At 43.0% G+C, this 22,312-nt stretch overlaps 2 protein-coding genes across 2 annotated transcripts in view; one reads left to right on the forward strand and one right to left on the reverse strand.

The window, feature by feature from the left end:
• Positions 1-2,035, forward strand: part of LOC107293527 (piezo-type mechanosensitive ion channel component 2-like) — a 64,163-nt gene extending 62,128 nt beyond the window's left edge. Inside the window, exon 45 of the mRNA XM_015822680.2 lies at positions 57-2,035. Within this exon, the coding sequence (XP_015678166.1) occupies positions 57-312 (256 nt within the window). The 3' untranslated portion in view covers positions 313-2,035. The remainder of the gene's footprint in view (positions 1-56) is intronic.
• On the reverse strand, positions 2,029-20,587 carry NPEPL1 (aminopeptidase like 1). The gene is made up of 12 exons (XM_015822681.1): positions 20,438-20,587; positions 15,676-15,861; positions 14,276-14,446; positions 12,844-12,933; positions 12,307-12,388; positions 11,185-11,327; positions 10,711-10,788; positions 7,291-7,391; positions 6,100-6,223; positions 4,662-4,838; positions 3,763-3,873; positions 2,029-2,656 (listed from the first exon to the last, which is right to left on the reverse strand). Exons 1-12 carry the CDS (start codon positions 20,585-20,587, stop codon positions 2,498-2,500), a joined length of 1,572 nt encoding a protein of 523 aa, XP_015678167.1. The 3' UTR covers positions 2,029-2,497.
• Between the last annotated feature and the right edge of the window lie 1,725 nt (positions 20,588-22,312).

Consider the following 22,312-nt stretch of genomic DNA (forward strand, 5'->3'; position numbering starts at 1 on the left):
GATGCTACTCTAACAGTCTGAAAATAACCTTGGCTCTTCTTTTCTCTAAACACCAGCATTGTCGGTCTCTATATGTCGTTTGTTTTGGTTATTGGGAAATTCATCCGAGAGTATTTCAATGGCTTCTCACATTCCATCATGTTCGAAGAGCTGCCCAATGTGGACCGCATCCTGAAATTGTGCACAGAAATCTTCTTGGCCAGAGAGGCTGGAGAATTGGAGTTAGAAGAGCAGCTTTTTGCTAAGCTCATCTTTCTGTACAGATCACCTGAAACGATGATCAAATGGACCAGAGGACACAAGGAAAAATAAAAATAGCATGGATGGGAAATTACCACTAAGAAACTCTACAAAAAACAGGACCTGCACTTGGGAGTTGGGCATCACTCCACAGGACATCAAGGCAAAGTTTGATTTATTGAATATCTGCGTTATGGAGGTGTGCAACTACATGTGAGATTTAATATCCAGGGTGTGATATGCAGTTTTATATTGCACAGAGATTGGAATTTATAATGCTGTATAGTGATTTGGGCCAGGGGAAATCCCCAGCAAGTGGAAGCTGTTCCTATGATTCCCCCCACCTTTAATTGTATGCAGTCTGATTCTAAATTACCAATTCAGTTCAACATGGCAGTAAAATTAGCAATGAATTAGGAATTACGTCTTTAATTTGTCAAATTGTGGCATGAACAAAACGTTACATAGGCGTACAAATAAAATACAGTTTTGTATCCTGGGACTTTCTGTGTCTCTCTTGCCCACTAAGATTCCCAGATGGTTATGTCCATGTTTAATGATAGATAATCCCATAAAGTGGTCACAATCTTGTGTGTAGAACACAGAATAATGAGTCTGCCTGAAGATTAAAAAGTTTTCTAAATAGTGACAGCACTTCAATAATAGAACCAATTCTCTATAAGGAGAGTAGCTCCCTTTTGCTGGATATATTTAAGCGGAGACCAAACATCTGTTATAGGTGCTTTGATTCCTGCAGTGGATATCTAGTTGGATATCATGGCCTTGGTAGTCCTTTCTAACTCATTGACATTAAAGTTTTAATGTTAGTAAAGGGTTAAAAGACAGACTGACCTTCCTAGCATGTCCTACTTAGGCCTTTGACACAAAAGGTGTAATAAAAATGCAATAGGTCCAGCTAATCCAGCCCTTTGTTTCCTGAAAGGACTGGCCAACCAGAGGCCCCATGGAGGTTCCAAGAAGAGCAAGAGAGATTGCTCTTCTCTATGGTTCCAATTGCTCTCATGACCTACTCATGAGACATTAACTGCTCTGGCTGCATTTAGCTGCCTTCTATCAATATTTCAATCTGTGTATCTTCTATAAATTTCTCTAACATCTTTGGAACACCTTCAGGGATTAGTAGAAAAATGCATTGTAAATCTGATTTAAAAACCCAATGTTGAAACAAGAGCAGCTTTATTCTGGCATGGTTACCTCCTGCATGGTCTTTAATTCTAAACATTAATGTAATTCATCAGCACAAGCATATTAAGAACTTCATGGAGATGTGCACTGGATCACACTGATAAAATAATCATGCAAGAAAAGCATATGGGGGAGAATTTTGTTTTAAACCTATTTTTAAAGAAAGAGATGAAGGCCTCCATTATTGTCATGGGCTACAGCAGAGCCCAAAGTGATTCTTATCCAAGATTGCCACCTTACAACTTAAGCAGATGTTGGGCTTCGCATTTCCCAGTGTGATGCAGGGCAAGACAGTCACTGTTCCTTCCAAATCGTCCCTCTCTAGTTCCTGCTCACCTACCTACAGGGAACAAAAAAGCAGGTTGAGTTGTCCAAGAAGCAGGACAGAAGGGAGTTGGAGTCCAGAGACAGAATGGCTGGAAGCAAAGTTGCTGCCTTTAACCATAAAGTATGCACTTGGTCTAGAGTAGACCAAGTGTTTCTCAACCTTGGCAACTTTAAGATTTGTGGACTTTAACTCCCAGAATTCCCCAGCCAGCCAGGTTGAAATCTACACATTTTAAAGGTGTCCAGATTGAAAAACACTGGTCTAGACTGCATGGTGACAACTGTATTGTGTTTCCCCCTCTACTTTATATATGTTGAAAGACAAGGGGCTGAGAAAGCCCTGACAAGAGTGAAAATCCATGAAATTAACTTGAAAAACTCTATAGGAAATAAGAGGTCAAGCAGTTGTAACTAATAGGCTCAGATAGTTTTTGAAAAGGAAGAGATGAGAAAGATTTCTAGGCCCTCCTCAACAAGGGCTGGGAGCTGCAAAGCTGTTACACATTTGCAAAAACCTCTAATGCAAACCATTCTTAGAAACCAGTAGAACTGGACTTTTCATTATAGAAAACCAGAATATAAGCAACCACAACTTTGTGTCTATTTTCTTTTACATTTGAAATGGCCATTTCCGACACATGCTAATTTTAGGATTTAGGAAATTGATCAGTGCAAAGTGAGGTAATTCTGGCATGCCAGCTCCAAAATAGGGAGAGGAGGGGAATTAAACCAAGCGCCGTCTCTTGCAATCTCTCCCCATGTCATCTTCTAAGGAATCTCCACTGCTGCCCAATGGTGAGACCATGTTCAGCAGAGGGTCTTCAGAGGCACGGCCAAAGAGTGACAGCAACAAAGCCACACCGTAGCCAGTGGCTCGTTCCCCCTAGAGGCAAACACAAAGATAAGATAGATAGATAAGATAACCTTTATTGTCATTTTTTTTACTGTGGGCACAACGGCACACATCAAAAATGAAATTTAGTTGCCCGCTCTCAAAGTGAAACACATACACGACACACACCTAAATATACTATATACAACATATGTATAGACCCACACCCCTACATATACATAACAAATAAATATTAAACACTGTTCATCTTGAATATATAATGGAAGGAGAAGCTTGAGAGTTCACAAGGTTAATGCTGTATGGAATGAAACTATGGCTGAATCTGGATGTTCTGCTACGGATACCACGGAAGCCTCCTCCCAGAAGGTAACAAGGAAAACAGAGGATGTGTAATGTCCCAGATAATCTTACGGACCCTGCTCAAACAACGCTTCTGTGCTATGTGCTGGATGGGAGGGAGGGAACTGCCAATAATCTTTTTGGCCATCCTCACCACTCTCTGCATCGCCTTCCTGTCTGAATCAGTGATGCTTCCAAACCAAAGGCATCTCAGATGGCTAGTCTTTGAACAAACAAACATACATGCACACAAACACACACACACACACACACAAATGCTAGGAGAAAGCTCTGAAAGCTGATGCCAAATGTCCATTTGCACAAGTAGCTTATTTGGGATTGGCTCAGGCTATTGTATGAACCAAAACCACTTGGGTTTATTCAGTAAATTATATTTATCCAAATGTAGCATAAAATTTGCGCACGTGAATCTACAGTTACATTTTAAAAAAATACAATAAAGCACATCTGTAGGCATCCTTTTCATGATTGAACACAAGGTGTTTTTTAAAAAACATGTCATATTTAGGTTTGCAATAGAACATGATTCAGGCTACGTAGATTTTGTCCTTTATGTTTTTAAGAGGAAAAGTGTAGTTAATACTACCAGATGGTTGAGAGCCAACTTGGTATAGTGTTTAAGGCACCAAACCAGGAAATGGTAAGTTCTAGTCCCGCCTTACGCACACCACCAGCTGGGTGACCTTAGGCCAGTCACTCTCTCTCAACCACTGGGACAAAACTCCAGAGAGAGACAAGCAGCACACAGGAGCATTAAGAAAATCCTCTTTACTCACCGCATGGACGGGAGCTGCAATGTCTATGTGGACCCAAACACCAGGCCAATCAAACCCGATGTGTGAAGCAATAAAAAGTCCAGCACAGGAGCTGGGAGAGTTATCCCGGTCCTGAAGAAAAACACAACACAGGGGAGTTGTCTTTAGTTCATTTCAGTATGCTTTACAACAGCAGTCTCCAATCTTTGCAGCTTGGTGGCCTGGCTGGGGAGATGGAGAGGGGAACTGGCCCACCTAAATGGTGGGCCGACGCACACACACATGCACAAACAGCTTGATTGCAAGTTGAATTGTGTGTGCATGCAATGCATGCCAACCCGCTGCTTGCGCAAGTTGAGATCCATGCACGTGTGCACTGGCCTGCAAACAGGCCATGGCCTTGTAATGGGCCGCGGCCTGGGGGTTGGGGACCCATGCTTTAGAACATCAAATTTAAAAATGAGACGTGGGTGTCTGCAGAGATGAGTAAATGATACTGCTGGATGATGTTATCAGTCAAATGCAGTGACCTGCATACTGGGATCAGAGAACAGGAGTATGTAATATCAGCGTTTTGCAGGATGACGTCATTCTGCCATCACTGCAAAAAGCTACAGTTTGCTATGGTTTCTAGAGCAGATGCACAGAACAATCCCATTTTCAGTGGCCTTTTCCTTCCAGAATCCTTCAGGCAGTGTGGTTCAAATCTTCCCCTCCCCTGCCTTTTTCATGGTTGACCTTATACATAAAATAATCTGATTTTGAGGAGCTGTTGGCCCACACTAATAAGAGGATGGAGTAACAGTAATTTGCAAAGCTAACATCTGAAAAACCAAACCATGCTGTAAAAAAAACAGAGGGCAGAAAACAGCCCAGCAGTTGACATGAGGCACAAAATATTATAAATGAAGCAAACCTACTGCCACTGAGTTCTTCATGTCGGCTACAGCAGAGGTAAATTCACTAAAATGGAGCTCTGGGCAATAGACGAGGGGATGAACCAGATCACCACAGTTTCTGCCTGCTTTGATACAGGCCTGTTCCCACTGTTCATTATTGGTGAGGACAGCCGCGTGGTACTTCCCCGTGGCGATTCCCTAGAAGGGGTATAATGTAAAATGTGAAAGCAGAAGATATCTGAGTGTGCACTTAGAAATGTTTGAGCAAGATGTCCCCCATGCATTGGGGTTAAAAGTTCCTCCTCCTTTTTCAGATACTGAAAATGTGATGGGGAGGCAGAAAATGTATTTCAGAATCCTCTGCAACCTGTTTCATATTAAAGAACTCAGGACCCATACCCTGAACAGATGCTGTAGATAAATCAGTGTTCCTAAACTATTGGGAACCTAGGAAACATGGGTTCAGATCTTTTCTCCCTGGGAGTTGTTGGGAGTCAACCAATAGCAATAGCACTTAGACTTATATACTGCTTCACAGTGCTTTACAGCTCTAAGCGGTTTACAGAGTCAGCATATGGCCCCCAACAATCTGAGTCCTCATTTTACCAACCTCAGAAGGATGGAAGGCTGAATCCATCTTGAGCCGATGAGAATCGAACTGCTGGCAGTCGGCAGAATTAGCCTGCAATACTGCATTATAACCACTGCGCCACCCCGTCTCATATCCAGTTTTATGTTAAAGAACTAATAAGTAGCTTTCCTGTTCCTTCACTAAGCTACTGTACAAGTAGTCCTCAACGTACGACTGTTCGTTTAGCGACTAATCAGTTAAAATGGAGCTCAAAAAAGTGATTTATGACCAGTCCTTGCACTTATACACATGATTGTCATTTGTGACTGTCCCATCTGGCTTCCAGTAAGTAAAGTCAATGGGGAAGCCAGCAGGGAAGATTGCAAATTGCGATCACATGATGTCTTGCTTAACAACTGCAGGGATTCATTTAACAAATGAGACAAAAATGTCATCAAATTGGGTGTGGTCACATGATGCCTCACTTCATGACCACATTGCTTAATGATGTATTTTCCAGTCCCAATAGGGTTGTAAATTGAGGGCTACCAGTAAGAGCAAGATGTTCTTCTGAATGACAGAATATGGATTATTACTTACATTGCAAAATACACAGCTAACAATTCCCTCCTGCTTCACCCTGCCATTATTCTCTTGATATTAAATCAACGAGAACTTTTTCTTGCATTTCTGGAAGAATCTTAGTTTCAAGCTCTGGTGAGTCTCTCAGGATGCTGGCTCTAGCCTTCTTTCCCTCAGAAGAACTTCACGCACAACCTCATGCAAGCACCATGTCCCTTGGGTGGAGTGTCAGAAGGATTCCCCTCCCCCCCGGCTTTAAGCAGAACGGAGGTGAGCAATGCTAATTTATGTGTTCACCAACTGTACCTGAGCACCTGTGAGTGTGGCCATGTCAAGAATGATGTCAGCCCCAAGGTCCTTGCAAGCGTAGGAGACACCATCGGCAAGCACCAGACGCCCCTCAGCATCAGTATTGTTGATTTCTACAGTTCTTGGAAAGAGGCAAAAGGGGGTAACACTTCATTTATACACAACCATTATCCAATGTATTGTTGACTTTCCTACACTAATTTCATAGGCTTCCTTTCTTGTGGTAAGCACAGTGTTTTTAATATAATAGCGACAGAATATTGATGAGATTTAGAGATCACTTGACCCGAGTATTATTCTGGGCAGCTTACATTAAAAATAGAAAACAGATTAAAAAGAAGACAATCCCATGTACCTGGGCAAAGACATTCCCTCAGACATATACATCATCAATAGGACTTTGCAAACACCCTAGCCCCCTGGTGGCGAACCTATGGCACGTGTGCCACAGGTGGCACGCAGAGCCCTTTCTATGGGCACACACGCCATTGCCCCAGTCCTAGGCCTTCAGCTGGGTTTTATAAAATCTTTTCGCTTTAGGCTTCCGCTGCCATGTGCAAAAAAAAAAGAAGGTTCAATCAATCAATCAATCAATTTCAACTTCTCGCGGGGGAAAAAAAGATCTTGCAAAGTTGGAATTGATTGATTGAACTTTTTAGTCCCACCCAGTCTGCCGTTACCATCGCAGCCACGCCCACCCAATTGGCCACACCCACCCGATGGGCCATGCCCACCCAGCACCCGACGATACATAAGTGGGTTTTGGGTTGCAGTTTGGGCACTCGGTCTCTAAAAGGTTCGCCATCACTGCCCTAGCCCAAGCTTGGGAGAACAGTGAAGTTAAAATATTTCCAGAACATCATTAGGGTGATGACTATATGGATCTCTGGGGTAATTTTGTCCTAGAGGGCTGGCACCACGATTGAGAGGCATTGGCAGCATTGTTTGGTTAAAGGGACATGGGCTCCTTCAATTATTTGTCCAAGTGGAAGCCATCCAGAAAAGGAAAATTTAAAGATTAATGTGAAAAAAAAAGATTCTCAATCCTTCCTCCCTTTATCCTGTCTTTCAACCCTGGTGAATTCTGAAGGAACCTAGCAAAATTAAATCATCACAAAATGAAAAATAGAAAACAGATGGAAAATTTATTTAATGAAACAGCAGAGATGGTGAGTGGATTAAACTTACTTTCCCGAGTAAAGAACATGAATGTCATCAGGTCTTGTTGCATTTGGTCCAACAGAATTCTCAGCCAAGCAAAACACTGCATGAAGATTGTCTTTAAAGCCCTGTTACAGGAAGAAAAAGGACACATCAACTGATGTTCAACCAGCACCTCTCTAGGAGATACAGGTCCCTCTGTTAGGTTTCTTTGTTCTTCATTTTTTTCTCCTTTTAAAATTTGTTGCTTATTCATTTCACAAGAGCTTTTGGGAATGGAAGGCATACAAATAAAGAAATGCAAAATGTCCACATACCACAGCCAAACTATAGATATAAGCCTGTGTATTTTACAAGTATCCCTGGCTCAAGCCATGGAAAAATGCTAGGCAACACCTTATACAAATGGACGGACACAGTGGTGGGATTCAGCCGGTTCGCACCACTTTGGCAGAGCCGGTAGCTAATTTTTGTTGCCCAGGTCCAGAATGGACTTCCAGAAGTGGCATCCACACAGAGAACCAGTTGTTCACATATTTGAATCCCACCACTGGACAGACACCCACAAACGTGTATGCACACACAATGCCCTCCAACTTACACATTCAACTACTTCATACATCATATAAAGAGGATTAAAAATATAGGCAAAATTAATATATTACTAAAAGAAAAATAGAAATATATCCAAAACTTAAATATAGGAAACCTTAGATAAAAAAAGTTAATAACTGCTAACCGTACTGTTATCAAAAGGCCAGTTTCAAAAAAATATAGCTGAATCTATTGAATTTGGTTAAATTGAATCAATCCCTTTACTTTCCTCCCTTTCAAATGTAATGTTTAAAAAACTGAAAGCGTGTCTCTAATGTTTTTATTTGGCTTGATTTGAAGAGATCTAAATAATTTTCCTTCACTTGAGGAGGATCACTCGGGGCTGCTAACAAAGCTTTTGATACAACTTTTTTTTTTTCTAAGGGAAATGCTGTTTAAAGCAATTGCCCAGGGAAATGCTAATTTAACATTTAAGTTATCTTCTGACCAATTTTCTTGGCTGGTCTACTGTTCATTAAATCACTGCAGAGAATGCGTTTACAGATCTGGATCCCCAGGCAGTTGGGGCAAGGGACAGAGCTGCCAGCAAGCTTTACAGCAACATGATTTACTGTGGGAGTGAAATTTCTTTAGTATTTCTTTTTGAAGTTTTCAATAAGATTTTGTCCGAGTATTCCAACGCTTGCGTTTTCACCATCTCCATCTATCCTCCATATCTGAATGATAAGTAAAGATCATGTAACATTCCATTTTACGCAATGGAATTTTTATGCAACTGGCAACGGATAGGGAAACTGGAAAATTCTGAATCTGATTTTTTTCCTATTCAACTGAATATGATTACAATTAGCATATTCATCTCAGGATCCAGTCTGTTCCATTGAATTGTTTTGATACAAAAATATTGATTCTAGTCCTATTTGGAGAATATTTGGGGAAAATGGAATGAGGGCAACCGGCAATAAAATGTTATACAGCTTTCAAATTGTCAAACCTGACCAAGCAGAAAATATTTGGGCTCACATCTTTGTGACTTATTTGGTTTTTAGATGCTCGGAATTTAATTTCTGAAGTCAACCTTTGTACAGAAATTCCAGGAAGGTCAAATCTAGCAAAGAAAATAACCCCACTTTCATACATTCCCAAGCTATGGCAGAATAAAGAAGGTAGAAAATGGTGTTCCATGGAAGAGAAGGAACTTAATAGTAAGGCAGGTGCTTTGTTGAAATCCCAAATTCAATCCCCTGGATTTCCATGTAGGGTTGGGAAAAAAATCCTGTCTAAATCTGATAGCATGGCTCCTGCCAACCGACAGGCGAGATTAAGCTGGATGGACTCAAGGGCTTCCCTTGGTCCTAAAGCTAAATTGAAATCAAGAGAAAAGAGCAGCTGGTGGCTTCCTTCCAACTTCATATGTTGTTCCCAGGGGTTCCCAGCACAGCCAGAAGTCAACAGAGTGATTTGCTGAATCTGACTTCAACCAAAGAACACACACAGCCAAGCTGAGAGCACAGTGACAATGGAAATGGCCGTTGCGCATCTTGAACATGCCTTTATTTGAATTCTAGGGAAAATGGAGCCTGGTAGCAAAGATTTCATCTTAGCAAAAGTACCAAAATAATGAGTAAATCATAATTTGGCATATCTACCAGATTAAACTTCCTTTCTCGGCACTTCAAATATGCTTTTTAGTTCATATTTCTATACTCCATTACACAAGACTGATCATTCTCACAGCTCAATTGGATGTGTCAGGCTGAAGATAAGGAAGTTTTCATTTTTTTAGAGGGGGGAAAAATTAGGGTTTTTCTATTGCAAGTTTGAAGTTTTGAAATGTAGAACTTTGAAAGATCTTTTTCTTCTTTTATAGACTTACTGATTGCTAAGTATGCATACGTTACTAAATGGATGCTACCTTTTTGATGACATTACTTTAATTGCTGTGCTATTGTCATCTGGCTGAATATGTGCATATACTGTACATAAATATGTATTCTACTGATTTACATTCCATTTGATTTTTTAGCCTGTTTTCATTCCAGATGCCTCATATGAAAAGAAAAAAAATACATGCACACAGTATTTACAATTACAATAAAATCAAATAAGATGTGTACAGGTGTGCAGAACATTTCAAATTCTGTAGATTGCTGCAATGATATCCCTACTTTATCACAAGTATGTCAAAGTTAATATGAAAGGTATCCTGTATTGGAACACTACTTGCAAGTTCAATTAGAACTACGTATATATGGCTCCATGACCGTGTGAATGTGATTTGGAGAATTGTGTGCTTGCGTTTATATACACAGGACTTGAGTACCCATGTTAATTCTAGCAAAAGCAGTTTCTTTACAATCTGAGGAAAGGAGATTATAGGCAGTCCTCAACTTACAACCAAAATGGAGACTGCCCTTTTTTGTGGTGGTCATTAAACGAACATCACAGTTATTAATCAAAACACATTGTTTGCTATAGGGTTTTGGTTTTTTTTTGCCAAAAATTGGAAGTAAATGCTGCTTTGGGGCAAAAGTACCGTAAACCGTGGTCACATGATCATGGGATGCTACAAATGCAGACCAGTTACTGAGTGCCTGAAATGTGGTTTCGTGACCATGGTGGAGGGAGGGCATATCAGAACTTCAGAATCAGATCGTAAGGGAGGAAGAGCCCATTGTCACTAAGAGCTGCATGTAAGATGGAGCCATGGAATCTCAAAGACTGGTAAGATTCACAGAAAGTGTATTCATAACCTCCAAAAAGCCCCTCTCTGAGGGAAATGGGCGATTAAGAAACGCGAAATATAAATAAATAAATCTCATTATTACCAGATAGCTTGACCATAGATAGGTAATACCAACTATCTTCAGTGATGTGCAGAATTTCACTTACTTGTTTCACAGTGGCCTTGAAGGCACCCAAAATAGCAGCAGCTCCACCACAATCTCGTTTCATTCCAGGCATTGTGGTCTAGCAAAATAAAAGCAGAAACAGAAGCATTTATCTCAAAGCCCCATTGAAGGCGAAGTATACCTGGCTAATAGCTGCATGTCCTTCTTCTCAAAAGCGAAGTGCAACAAGTTCAGTGAAACTTCCTCCAATCAAGGTAGCAGATGTCATCGATAGACAACTTTTCCATCTCTTCATTCCATGCTTATCTTTGCCTCTCCTTCTATGTCAAAATTTAGTCCGAAGTGGTAAGCTTCTGCATATTTAACTAATTAACTAATGTCACTTGGTCATCAGTTATGGCTTCATTCAGATGTTGAGGCAGAGATGTGAGTAAGGGCAAGGAGAACATTTCTTGGGAGTCTATTTAACACATGGATATTAGAGTAACCTGCCAGCTCATCACTCTGAAATTACCTTTCCTTTGATGCTGAGTCCTCCAGTGTCATAGACAATGCCCTTTCCAACCCAGGCAATAGTCTGTGTAGCTCCTTCTGGAGTATGACTGAGCACAGCTAGAGCAGGTGGGTGAATAGCTGCTTTTCCAACCCCATAGATGCCTGGAGAAGAAGGAAGACACAAAGAAATTATTCTCTCTCTCCCTTTCCCCCATCATTCATGTGGTTCATTCTGCAACCATTTTGCTGAAAGCAATTTCAGTCACTACACAAGGGCTCTCAGTATTTTAAGCACGATATTGTTGTTCTACGTAAGAGATGGGTAGAGAAACGTCTAAAATACAGGGCAGGACCTCAAAGAGTTGTGCAAAGTCTATAGCATCTTTGAGACTCTCCCACGTTCTTCACTTTCTGACTTCTAAAGTTGTTCTACAAGCCTTAAATTTCTGAACAGCATCTGACAAACTTTAAAGATTATGTCTAAAACAATGATCAATGAAATCTTATTATTTTTGCAAGACCCAAATCATTAGAGGATTTTGAAGAAGCTGGATAAGGAGCATTGACGCTTTTGAAATGTTGTGCTGAAGACTCTTGAGAATTCCACAAGAGTTAAGAAAAAAACAAATGGATCACTGAACAAATCCATCCATTGGAATTCATGGACCGAGTGGTAGGTAGCTTTTTAAGGGGTTGGTTGTAACTTCGAATGGTCACTAAGCAAGGAATACCTGAAGACTGACTTGATGTTACATAATCAATCGATGAATGAGAAGGGGTTGAAATCAGAGATGCCAATCTTCTCCAAATATATGTTAAGACTACAGTTCTTATCCAGCATAGCAAACTCTTAAGAACTCTGTGCCATCTGGGAAAGACTGAGTTAAGAAACAGTTCTCTAAGGCAGAGGTCCCCAACCTTTTGGGCACCAGGGACCGGTTATGTGGAGAGAGGTTTTTCCATGGACTGGAGAGGGCGTGGTTTTGTGTGCTGCCTGCATCCTGCAGATGGGGCTTTGCTTGTTTGCTGGCATGCTGCGGCCCGGTACTGGTCCATAGACCGGGGGTTGGGGACCCCTGGTCTAGGGAATATGAGAGGAGAAAGAAAGAAAAAATAAATAAATTTTACCGCTTTGACTGACCTCCAAATCCTTTCTCCTTTAGTTCTTCATTTTGAAAAATAGTTGGGACAATCCCCAAATCTTTTCCCACTTTTCTGATTTCCTTCCAAAAAAGTAAAAGAAGGCATCACTTGATCATCATCAAATGACCAATCACTTTCAAAACCACACTGTAAAGTCCAACATTTAAGCTATGTCATTGCAACTTTGGCCTTACATACCCAATTCCCCATGGTCCTTATTATAGGGTTTCTTTGGAAGAAAGGCAGATCAATCAAATACAGAAGAGGAAGGACCATTTGTGCAAACGTAAGGATTCTAAACTGATGACACATTTAACTCCACCCTGCTCTGCCTGCTCTTCTCCTACAATCCTAAGAAAGACTAATTTAATCCTTCAAGCTTCATAAAGCTCTGCTTGCAATTGTGAATTATTTCTGGATCAAATGATAAGTAAAAGCCTTTGGAAAAAGGATTTTGCTAGAAACAAAAATGAATCCTAGATAGAATTTTTCAAATTCACTGGAAAAACACCAATATTTGAAAAGCATCACCAACCTCCAGGAACTTGTCAGTGTTCATTTCATTGCAAGGGGTGTCAACAATTCGAGCTGCCAGTCTAACCCCTTCTGTAGCATTTTCTAGACACTAAAAAGATAAAATAAATAAAAGGAGTCTGTGTTGGTGGAGCTTTGTTTCACCCAAACAGTATATTTTTATTGCCCATAGACTTTTTAAGAATCACGAATGACCAGGGATTAAGAATTTTGGGCTAGCCATTTTTAACACAGCAGGATTTGTAGTTGTAAGAGTTAATAATGAAATATTAGGAGAGGAGCTGGCAGCATGAAACCTCTAACCCCAAATTAAAACCAGCCTTTAGTTTTGTTGGGAGCAGCACAGAAACAATCAGCCATTGCCTTCTTCCAGGATATGTGCTGACTTCCTGGTCTAGCTGAAGACTTAGGTCTTCCTTGTGGTCTCCCATCCTTGTATGAATGGGACATTGACATTCAACATTTGGCCAGGCTCTGTCATCTTATATATACTTAGAAAGGAATGATAAAAAACACAGTACTCCCTACCACTCTGGCCACCAAACAATGTTAAATTGTGATAACAACACCAAAAATCACTTAAGGTGTGGAGAAATATGCACTGCATTGGCTTTTATCACCACCAAAGAAATCTGTCAGGGAATCTTCCAAATTATCTCCAGTCAGAAAATATATTTATGTCTAATTCAATTACAGCCTTTCCTAACCAGCTCCTCTTCAGATAAGATCAACTAGACTTTCTAGTTCTCATTCATTAGGAGCAAAGATTGGGGATAGTGGGTCTTTTCACTCAATGTCCCTGCAGGGTATCTGGTTCAGATACTGTGAACTTAGGTATAGGATGTTATATTCAAAAAAGCGTGATGATGGTAATTTTTGCAATTGTTGATAAGTTTCATAGTCTGTATACATTTTATTGTTCATTTTAATGGTAGGTTGGACCATGCCTGGTGGAAGAGAGTAGCACACTGTAGAGCTTGTCCTCATTTAATGACCAATTGTTTAGTAACTATTTGAACTTGCAACAGCGTGAACGAATGGTAGTGATGACTGAAGTTCCAGCAGTTGCAGAACCTCCACGGTCATCTGGCAACTGGCCTAGATTTCCGACTGTTGTAGTGTCCTGTACTCGTGTAATCACAACTTGTGATTTTCCCTGCCAGATTCCCAGTAGCAAAGTCAATGGGGCAGCTGGCAGGAAGTTGGAAATTGCAGTTCATGTAACTTAACCCACAATGATTTGCTTAATGACGGCAACTGGGCACTGCCAAAACCACCAATACCAAGTGGCACGGTCACTTGATGTTGTGCTTTACGACTGTATTGTTTAGTGATGGAAATTCTGGTTCCAATTACTGTAGTTAAGTGAGGAATATCTGTAAATCATTTGCTTGTTTGTAATCTGAAGCATTCTCTGGAGAATGTCAACTTACTTTCAGCATCTCAACCTCTACTGGGCCATTGTTCTGCCCAACTAGGAAAAACTCCACAACCACAGTCTTCTTCTCTGTACGTCTAGATGAACTGGAGCGAAGGGTGAAGAGTGGGAAGGCCCGAGCTATGGCACAAGCTGAAGCAAAGACTTCTGAGCGCTCACACACCATCTGAAATAGTTAATCAACACCAATTTTTTTTTAAAAAGTATATTGAACAAGTTTTACTGAAATAAAAGTTTTCCAAACTTCTTCCCTGGAACCCCTGAATCCCACAAGAACCCGGTAATATTCTGCAAGAGATAAAGAAAAACCAAAATATATAGCTAGTTTTCTATCATAAGAGCAATGTTTTTTAATCTGGGCAGATTTAAGAAGTGTGGACTTCAACTCCCAGAATTCTCCAGCCAACATGTCTGGCTAGGGAATTCTGGGAGTTGCAGTCCACATATCTTGAAGTTGCTCTGTGGAAAAACTATGCTAGAACTTTGCCTTTTGGTCAGCATTTCTGAGGATTTAAAAAAAGAACGGGTTCTGTAGCCTGAAAAAGCTTGAAAATCCCTTCTGTCATCTTACACACTTACATCTGGGCAATTACAGCCTTCAGAGTAATTTTTCATCAATGGCTTTTGGGCTACAATGAAGCTGGAGACAATTATTTTGTTCCATTTCTGTTCTGTGTCTCTAGACACAGAAAGCAGATTACAAGTTTAAAATAAGCAAAGCATTATGATGGATGGCTAATTTCCTGGAAGAATGATAATTGTTTTGCTGTTACGTAGTCTACCCACAAAGACACTAGTTCTTGCTTGAATAGTGACAATTTGTACAGTCCATCTGAGAGAAGCAGCACTGATTTAGACTGCAGAGAGAATTACAACGAACATTCACAGATCTCAGCAATTGCATTAACATAACAAATTAATCTGATCTATTTCTGGATTGGCATAATATTCTCGATAAGCTAACCAATTGGTATGAATTACCATAACACAACATAAAAAAAAATCTCACCAAGATTTGGACACTACAAGGAGACAATTGCTAGGCCTTGTAACTGATCTCACCATGTACACTTGGCCTCAAGAGATAGCCACCTGTTTTAAAAATTAACTGCAGCTTAGTCCTCATTTAGCAACCACAATTGGGACCAGCAACTTGGTTGTTAAGCAAAGTGGCCATCGAATGAAACTGCAACTGTGGTTAGGATCTTCCTTCAGCTTTCCTTTGCATTACACATCTGAAAAGATTATCAATGCAATGATTGGTCACAAGGTGACTTTTTTTATTACCGTCATAACTGAGAACAATTATTACATAAGGCTGTCCCTAAATTGCAATCTGGAATTTAAGAAAAATCACTCCCTTCCCACTTTGCTTCCTCTCCCATCTTCACTTACAAGGATGCATCTCTTGGTTCCTCCAGGCAAGCACGTTCGGATAACCCGGGTCAGGAACTGAGCAGCAGACGGGCTGTTATGTCGACTCACCCGGGAAGGTAAAGCAGCTACTGTGGCATGATTCAGGTAGAGGGGACAGCTGTCGGTGGGATTGGGGTTCAAAGTATTTAATGCCGCTTGCCATATCTGAGAACCGAAAGGAAAAGTTTACGTCTTCTGCAGGCAACTGTTCTTCAAGCAAAGGTTTACGTCTTCTGCAAGGCAACTGTTCTTCAAGCAGAACCTTCACCAAGGAGGTCCTCAGGGGGTCGCCCAAAAAAGTCAAGATGGCAATCACAATGGTGTGCCTGAAGCTCTGCCCATTTTTTATCCTTCAAAGGTGTTAGTTACCACCTTTAAAGCGCTCCATGGCATCGGACCTGGTTATCTCCGAGACCGCCTTCTGCCACAGATTCCCTCCCATAGACCGGTACGCTCCCACAGAGTGGGTCTCCTCAGGGTGCCGTCGGCCAAGCAGTGTCGGCTGGCGACCCCCAGGGGGAGGGCCTTCTCTGTGAGTGCCCCCACCCTCTGGAACGAACTACCCCCCGAGATCCGGACGATTCCGGATCTCCTTACTTTCCGCCGCGCCCTCAAGACATGGCTTTTTCAGCAAGCGGGCCTGGCCTAGGGAGGATTTTAAAAATATTCGGTTTTAATTGGTTTTTACTTCGGTGGGGTTATATGTTTTTTAATATGTTGTGAGCCGCCCTGAGTCCCGTTGGGAGAAGGGCGGGATATAAATAAAAATAATAAATAAATAAATAAATAAAAATTGCACCATTGATTGCTATCATAACTTTTTAGAACATACCCTGAGGAGAGCAATACTATTTAGGCTTATATCCCGCCCCATAATGTTTTAAAGCACTCTCTAGGTGGTTTACAATGCACAAGCATTATTTGCGTATGCCCCCAACAATCTGGGTCCTCATTTTACCAACCTTGGAAGGATGGAAGGCTGAGTCAACCTTGAGCCCCATCAGGATTGAACTCCAGGCTGTGCGCAGTTTGCCTGCAGTGCTGCATTCTAATCAGTGTGCCACCATGGCTCTTATAAGATACCCTTGTCTTATCTGTACTGTGTTGGGACTCTTCTTTTTATGATGCCTGAAGTTTTTCCTGCATGAGAAGAACTAATGCAAACTGCCAGGGATAATGAGAGCATTTAAAACTCAAGGTGGCTGCATTCACATAGGATGCTAAATATGGCATTTTTTTTTAATTAGACTCTAACTGGCTGGGTAAAAGCTAAGCTACAGCCCACGATTCACAAATTGCATTGGCCAAAAGCAGACACAGTTTTAAGTCAAGTTTATCTCTGTTTTAGAAGACTGGGTGAGCCCAGACAGACAATATTTTAAGCAGAGAAGCAAGGCTGGGTTTCTGCTGGCAGTTCCCAACTGCATGAGCTTTTTCAGAGAAAATGGGAAGCAAATATTTGAGAAAACAAATACCAACTATTAATAGTTCCCATGAAGAATTGAAGCCCTATTTAAAGAATCCCCCAGAAGGGGCTTGTTTCAAAAAGGGCATAGAAAGCTGCTGTTGCTGTTATTATTATTAAAATTAAATGTGTACACCACCAGGATCCCAAAGGCTTTAATTCAGATTCAGAACAATTCTCCAATCATAGGGAATTCCAGCTGTTGAAAAGGAAATAAAAATAGCTAGTGAAAGTCATTAAAAAGGGAAGTGTCCTTAATGGAACTATTGGCACACACCTTCACAAAATGCTTCGCAAGTGTGGGATGTGCTGGCCCTCATGCTTTGTCAGTATTGCTCAACTAGGAGAATACACGTTGATTAATCAAAACAGAAACTCCACGTCTCTCCTGGCTTAGCTGAGCAAATTATGCCTTACCGGTATGTCACACTCTGCCTATATCAGGGGTAGGCAACCTGGGGTCTTTTATGACTCGTGGACTTCAACTCCCAGAATTCCTGAGCCAGCCACGCTGAAGGAAAAGGGAGAGGTTTCCATGCTGAGCCATGCTGGCTCAGGAATTCTGGGAGTTGAAGTCCACAAGTCATAAAAGAGCCAAGGTTGCCCACCCCTGGCCTATATAATGCTAAAACTCTTGTGTCTGTTTGATACCTTTTAACCTTCAATGAGACAAAATTGGAACTAATAGGGCAAGAATTATTGAACTACAATAACTTAAATGGGCCAATTTAAAGAATGCTGAGACCCATGATTTCCGTGGGAATGAAAATAGGGAAAGCTGTGGTTACTTCAATGCCAACATGCTTTCTGACTACACTTCCCAGAAACCCACAGGTTGCACAGCACAAGGGAAAAGTGTATTCCTGCCTTTTTTCCTGCCTTTCTCTGGCCCCTGTACTCAATTGGCTGGCAGCAAGGCCCAATAGGCCATTAGCGGCTTTGGAACCAAGCTTGGCTTCTGAAATCCTTCAACAGTGGTGGCTGCTGAGGGAAGATTGAGGAAGTGTCTCAGATGCCAGCTGACAAGGTAGGGACAATGTGTGTGTGTGCGCGCGCGAATACACACACACACACACACACACACACGCTGGCAGTGAACATTCTTCCTCTCTGCATGCTGGCTGGGAAATTCTGGGAGTTGAAGTCCACATGTTTTAAAACTGCCAAGGTTGAGAAACACTGTTCTATTTGAACTCTATTGTACTGTGAAATGTTTGTTAGATTTAAAGCTCACCAGAAGGCCAAGCCTGCATTTGTAGCACTCTTCAATTCTTCCCAATAATAATCTGATAAATTGGGCTGAGAGTGAATGGGACCACATACTCCATATGCTTCCATGGCTGAGGGTAGGCCTAGTTCAAATCTTAAAAGCTTGAATTTCGTACGCCCATTGTGAAATTATAAGAGCTGGAAATTCTACCCGGGTATACAATAACAGCTGTATTTGTAAAATAAAGAGAAATGGCAGCTCCAGATTTCTATACACAGTAGCTAAATAGATGCTGTATATGGCATGCCTGGCTGAGAAATTCTGACAGTTGAAGTCCAGGTGTCTTCAGAGTGCTAAAGATGAAAAATCCTGTTGTACAGGTAATCTTCAATTTACAACCACAACTGATTGACCAGAGTTTTCATTGCTAAGCAGGGTAGTTGATTTTATGACTTTTTTTTGCCACAGTTGTAAAGTGAATCACTGTAGTTAAGTGAATCATGCAGTTGTTAAGCAAATCCAGCTTCCCCCTCTGACTTTTCTTATTAGAAGCCAACCGGGAAGATCGCAAATGGTGATCACTTGACACCAGGATGCTGCAACAGCTGTAAATAGATGCCAGTTGCCAAACACCCAAATTTTGTTCAGGTGTCTTTGGGGATGCTATGATGGCTGTAAGTGCAAAAAAAAGTGTTACTTTTTTCATCATTTACTTATTAAATTTCTATGCCTATACTTTTTTCATGGCCTTTGTAACTTTGATTGCTAAATGAATGGTTGTAAGTCGAGGACTACCTGTAAGGAAATCCATTCAATTTCCTTATCAATAAAAGAATATTGGGGAAAATCAAATAAAATCTAGATCAGTGTTTCTCAATCTCAGGAACTTTAACATGGATGGATTTCAACTCAGAAAGTTCCCCAGCCAGCATAATCTAAGGCTCCATTCACACAACATCTTATGTTTTACTTATTTTGCTTAACCATACCTTATTGATTCAAACACAATTGGCTGAGCTCACACAACACTTTAAATCATAAACAACTCTTTATTAAGCACAAAGATTAGGTTTATCATACATCCTATGCTTCAAAGGAGCAAGAAGCATTTTGACCCAGCCTAAATCTGTGACTTTTCACAGCATTACCTACCAACCAGAGGTAGGCAACCTTGGCTCTTTTATGACTCGTGGACTTCAAATCCCAGAATTCCTGAGCCAGCATGGCTGGTTCAGGAATTCTGGGTATTGAAGTCCACGAGTCATAAAAGAACCAAGGTTGCCTAACCCGAACGCCACTGAATCTCTCTCTTAGGAAGGTATGCAGAAGAGGCGAGCAAACATCTGGAAGCCTACCTGATTGACTCGGGCAAAGGGGTGGGGGTACTTCGACAAAGCCCAGGCAGCAGAGTGTCACGAGGTTAGCAATTTCAAAATCCACTGACTTCGGAATCTGCACCGACAGCTATGAAGACCAGATCCTCGGCACCGGAGGAGTCAGAATACCGCTGCTCCCCGCACCCTTCTCCATTTGGCAAAGCTCTCCAGGGGGGTGGAGAGCTGCAACCCCCGGGCAGAAGGCCTTCTACCATTGGAAGAGAGTATCTGTAGCTCAGGGTTGAACTGCGGAGTCCTCGGTGGTCTCCGAGCTGGGTGGTTTGCTTGCAGACATTTCATTACCCGACTCGGTAACATCATCCGTGCTCGTTTAGTTGGGATAATGGAACCTCCGCAAGCAAACCACCCAGCTCGGACCACAGTGAGGACTCCATAGAGGGAACTCCGCCCCGAGCAGGGCGCCGGGAGAGGAGAAGGGATTCGACCCAATCGCCGCGGCTGGAGCGGTGCCCGGCTCAGCCTAGGCCTGTCTGGGAAGAGAAAGGGCGAGGGAGGGCGTCCCGGCTAGAGGCGAGCAGGGCCGCGGTTGCAGAACAACGCGCGGGGTGGGGGGGGGGGGAGCCGCGGCTGCAAATCGGGGACAGCGCCTCTCCAAGGGGGCGGCGGGGCGTTGGGCAGGCAGCCCGCCCGCTCAGGAAGCGAGGCGATCCCAGCCCGCCCCCGCGTTACCTCCTCGGTCACCCTGGGCTGCAGCTTGCCCCGCACGTGAGCCCACGGCAGCCGGTGTAGGTTCTGCAACTGGCCCAGCACCAGCACCGGGCGGCTTTGCGGGTCCGCCTCGCCAGCGCTGGCCTGGAACTCCAGCTGCACGCTCGCCATCTTCCTGCCCGCGGCGCGGCGCGGCGGCTCCTCCCAGGCAGGTGCCGCGCCTGCCTCCCGCGGCCGCAAGGAGAAGGACAGGCGCGGAAGGAGGAGGAGGAGGAGGAGAAGGCCGGGAGGAGCCGCCGCAGGGCCGGCCGGGCTTCTACGGGTCGAAGCAGGCCTTGCAGAAATGCCGCCGGGGCCGTTCCTGGCTGCCGTTTGCCTTCTTCGCAGTGGATCTCTTTCAGGCTGTTTCCTGGGGCCCCCGCTAGGTTTAACTGAAGTCTGGTCCAGCCCAGGTAGAAAATTCACAGGTAGGAGAGGCGCCAGGTGAAGAGGAACGCCCCTCTGACGAGCTTCAGAGAAAGGTTGATCCACGTGGATACATACACACACTCACACACTCACACACACGTTGCATTGGCCCACGAGGAAATGTTCCAAGGGTGATTAAAGGCTGTTTCCTGGGGCCCCAGCTAGGTTTAACTGAAGTCTGGTCCAGGTAGAAAATTCACAGGTAGGAGAGGCGCCAGGTGAAGACGAACGCCCCTCTGCCGAGCTTCAGAGAAAGGTTGATCCACGTGGACACACACACACACACACACACACACACGTTGCATTGGCCCACGAGGAAATGTTCCAAGGGTGAATAAAGGCTGTTTCCTGGGGCCCCAGCTAGGTTTAACTGAAGTCTGGTCCAGGTAGAAAATTCACAGGTAGGAGAGGCGCCAGGTGAAGAGGAACACCCCTCTGCCGAGCTTCAGAGAAAGGTTGATCCACGTGGATACACACACACACACACGTTGCATTGGCCCACGAGGAAATGTTCCAAGGGTGAATAAAGGCTGTTTCCTGTGGCCCCAGCTAGGTTTAACTGAAGTCTGGTCCAGGTAGAAAATTCACAGGTAGGAGAGGCGCCAGGTGAAGAGGAACGCCCCTCTGCCGAGCTTCAGAGAAAGGTTGATCCACGTGGACACACACACACACACACACACACACACACACACACGTTGCATTGGCCCACGAGGAAATGTTCCAAGGGTGAATAAAGGCTGTTTCCTGGGGCCCCAGCTAGGTTTAACTGAAGTCTGGTCCAGGTAGAAAATTCACAGGTAGGAGAGGCGCCAGGTGAAGAGGAACGCCCCTCTGCCGAGCTTCAGAGAAAGGTTGATCCACGTGGACACACACACACACACACACATCCGTTGCATTGGCCCACGAGGAAATGTTCCAAGGGTGAATAAATCCAGATTGAAACCTAGCNACACACACACACACACACACACACACACACACACACACACACACACGTTGCATTGGCCCACGAGGAAATGTTCCAAGGGTGAATAAAGGCTGTTTCCTGGGGCCCCAGCTAGGTTTAACTGAAGTCTGGTCCAGGTAGAAAATTCACAGGTAGAGGCGCCAGGTGAAGAGGAACGCCCCTCTGCCGAGCTTCAGAGAAAGGTTGATCCACGTGGATACATACACACACTCACACACACGTTGCATTGGCCCACGAGGAAATGTTCCAAGGGTGATTAAAGGCTGTTTCCTGGGGCCCCAGCTAGGTTTAACTGAAGTCTGGTCCAGGTAGAAAATTCACAGGTAGGAGAGGCGCCAGGTGAAGAGGAACGCCCCTCTGCCGAGCTTCAGAGAAAGGTTGATCCACGTGGACACACACACACACACACACACATCCGTTGCATTGGCCCACGAGGAAATGTTCCAAGGGTGAATAAATCC

This window comes from Protobothrops mucrosquamatus, unplaced genomic scaffold (assembly GCF_001527695.2).
Source record: "Protobothrops mucrosquamatus isolate PMUCROS unplaced genomic scaffold, P.Mucros_1.0 scaffold1641, whole genome shotgun sequence".
Lineage (NCBI taxonomy): Eukaryota > Metazoa > Chordata > Lepidosauria > Squamata > Viperidae > Protobothrops > Protobothrops mucrosquamatus.

Coding starts and splice junctions, on each gene's coding strand:
- NPEPL1 (XM_015822681.1), bottom strand. CDS start 20,587: ATGGCGAGCGTGCAGCTGGAGTTCCAGGCCAGCGCTGGCGAGGCGGAC. Junction 12,934..14,275: donor TAGAGGTTGAGATGCTGAAA/GTAAGTTGACAT, acceptor TTATCTTTTTAG/TGTCTAGAAAATGCTACAGA. Junction 6,224..7,290: donor CATGTTCTTTACTCGGGAAA/GTAAGTTTAATC, acceptor CCTCTTTCCAAG/AACTGTAGAAATCAACAATA.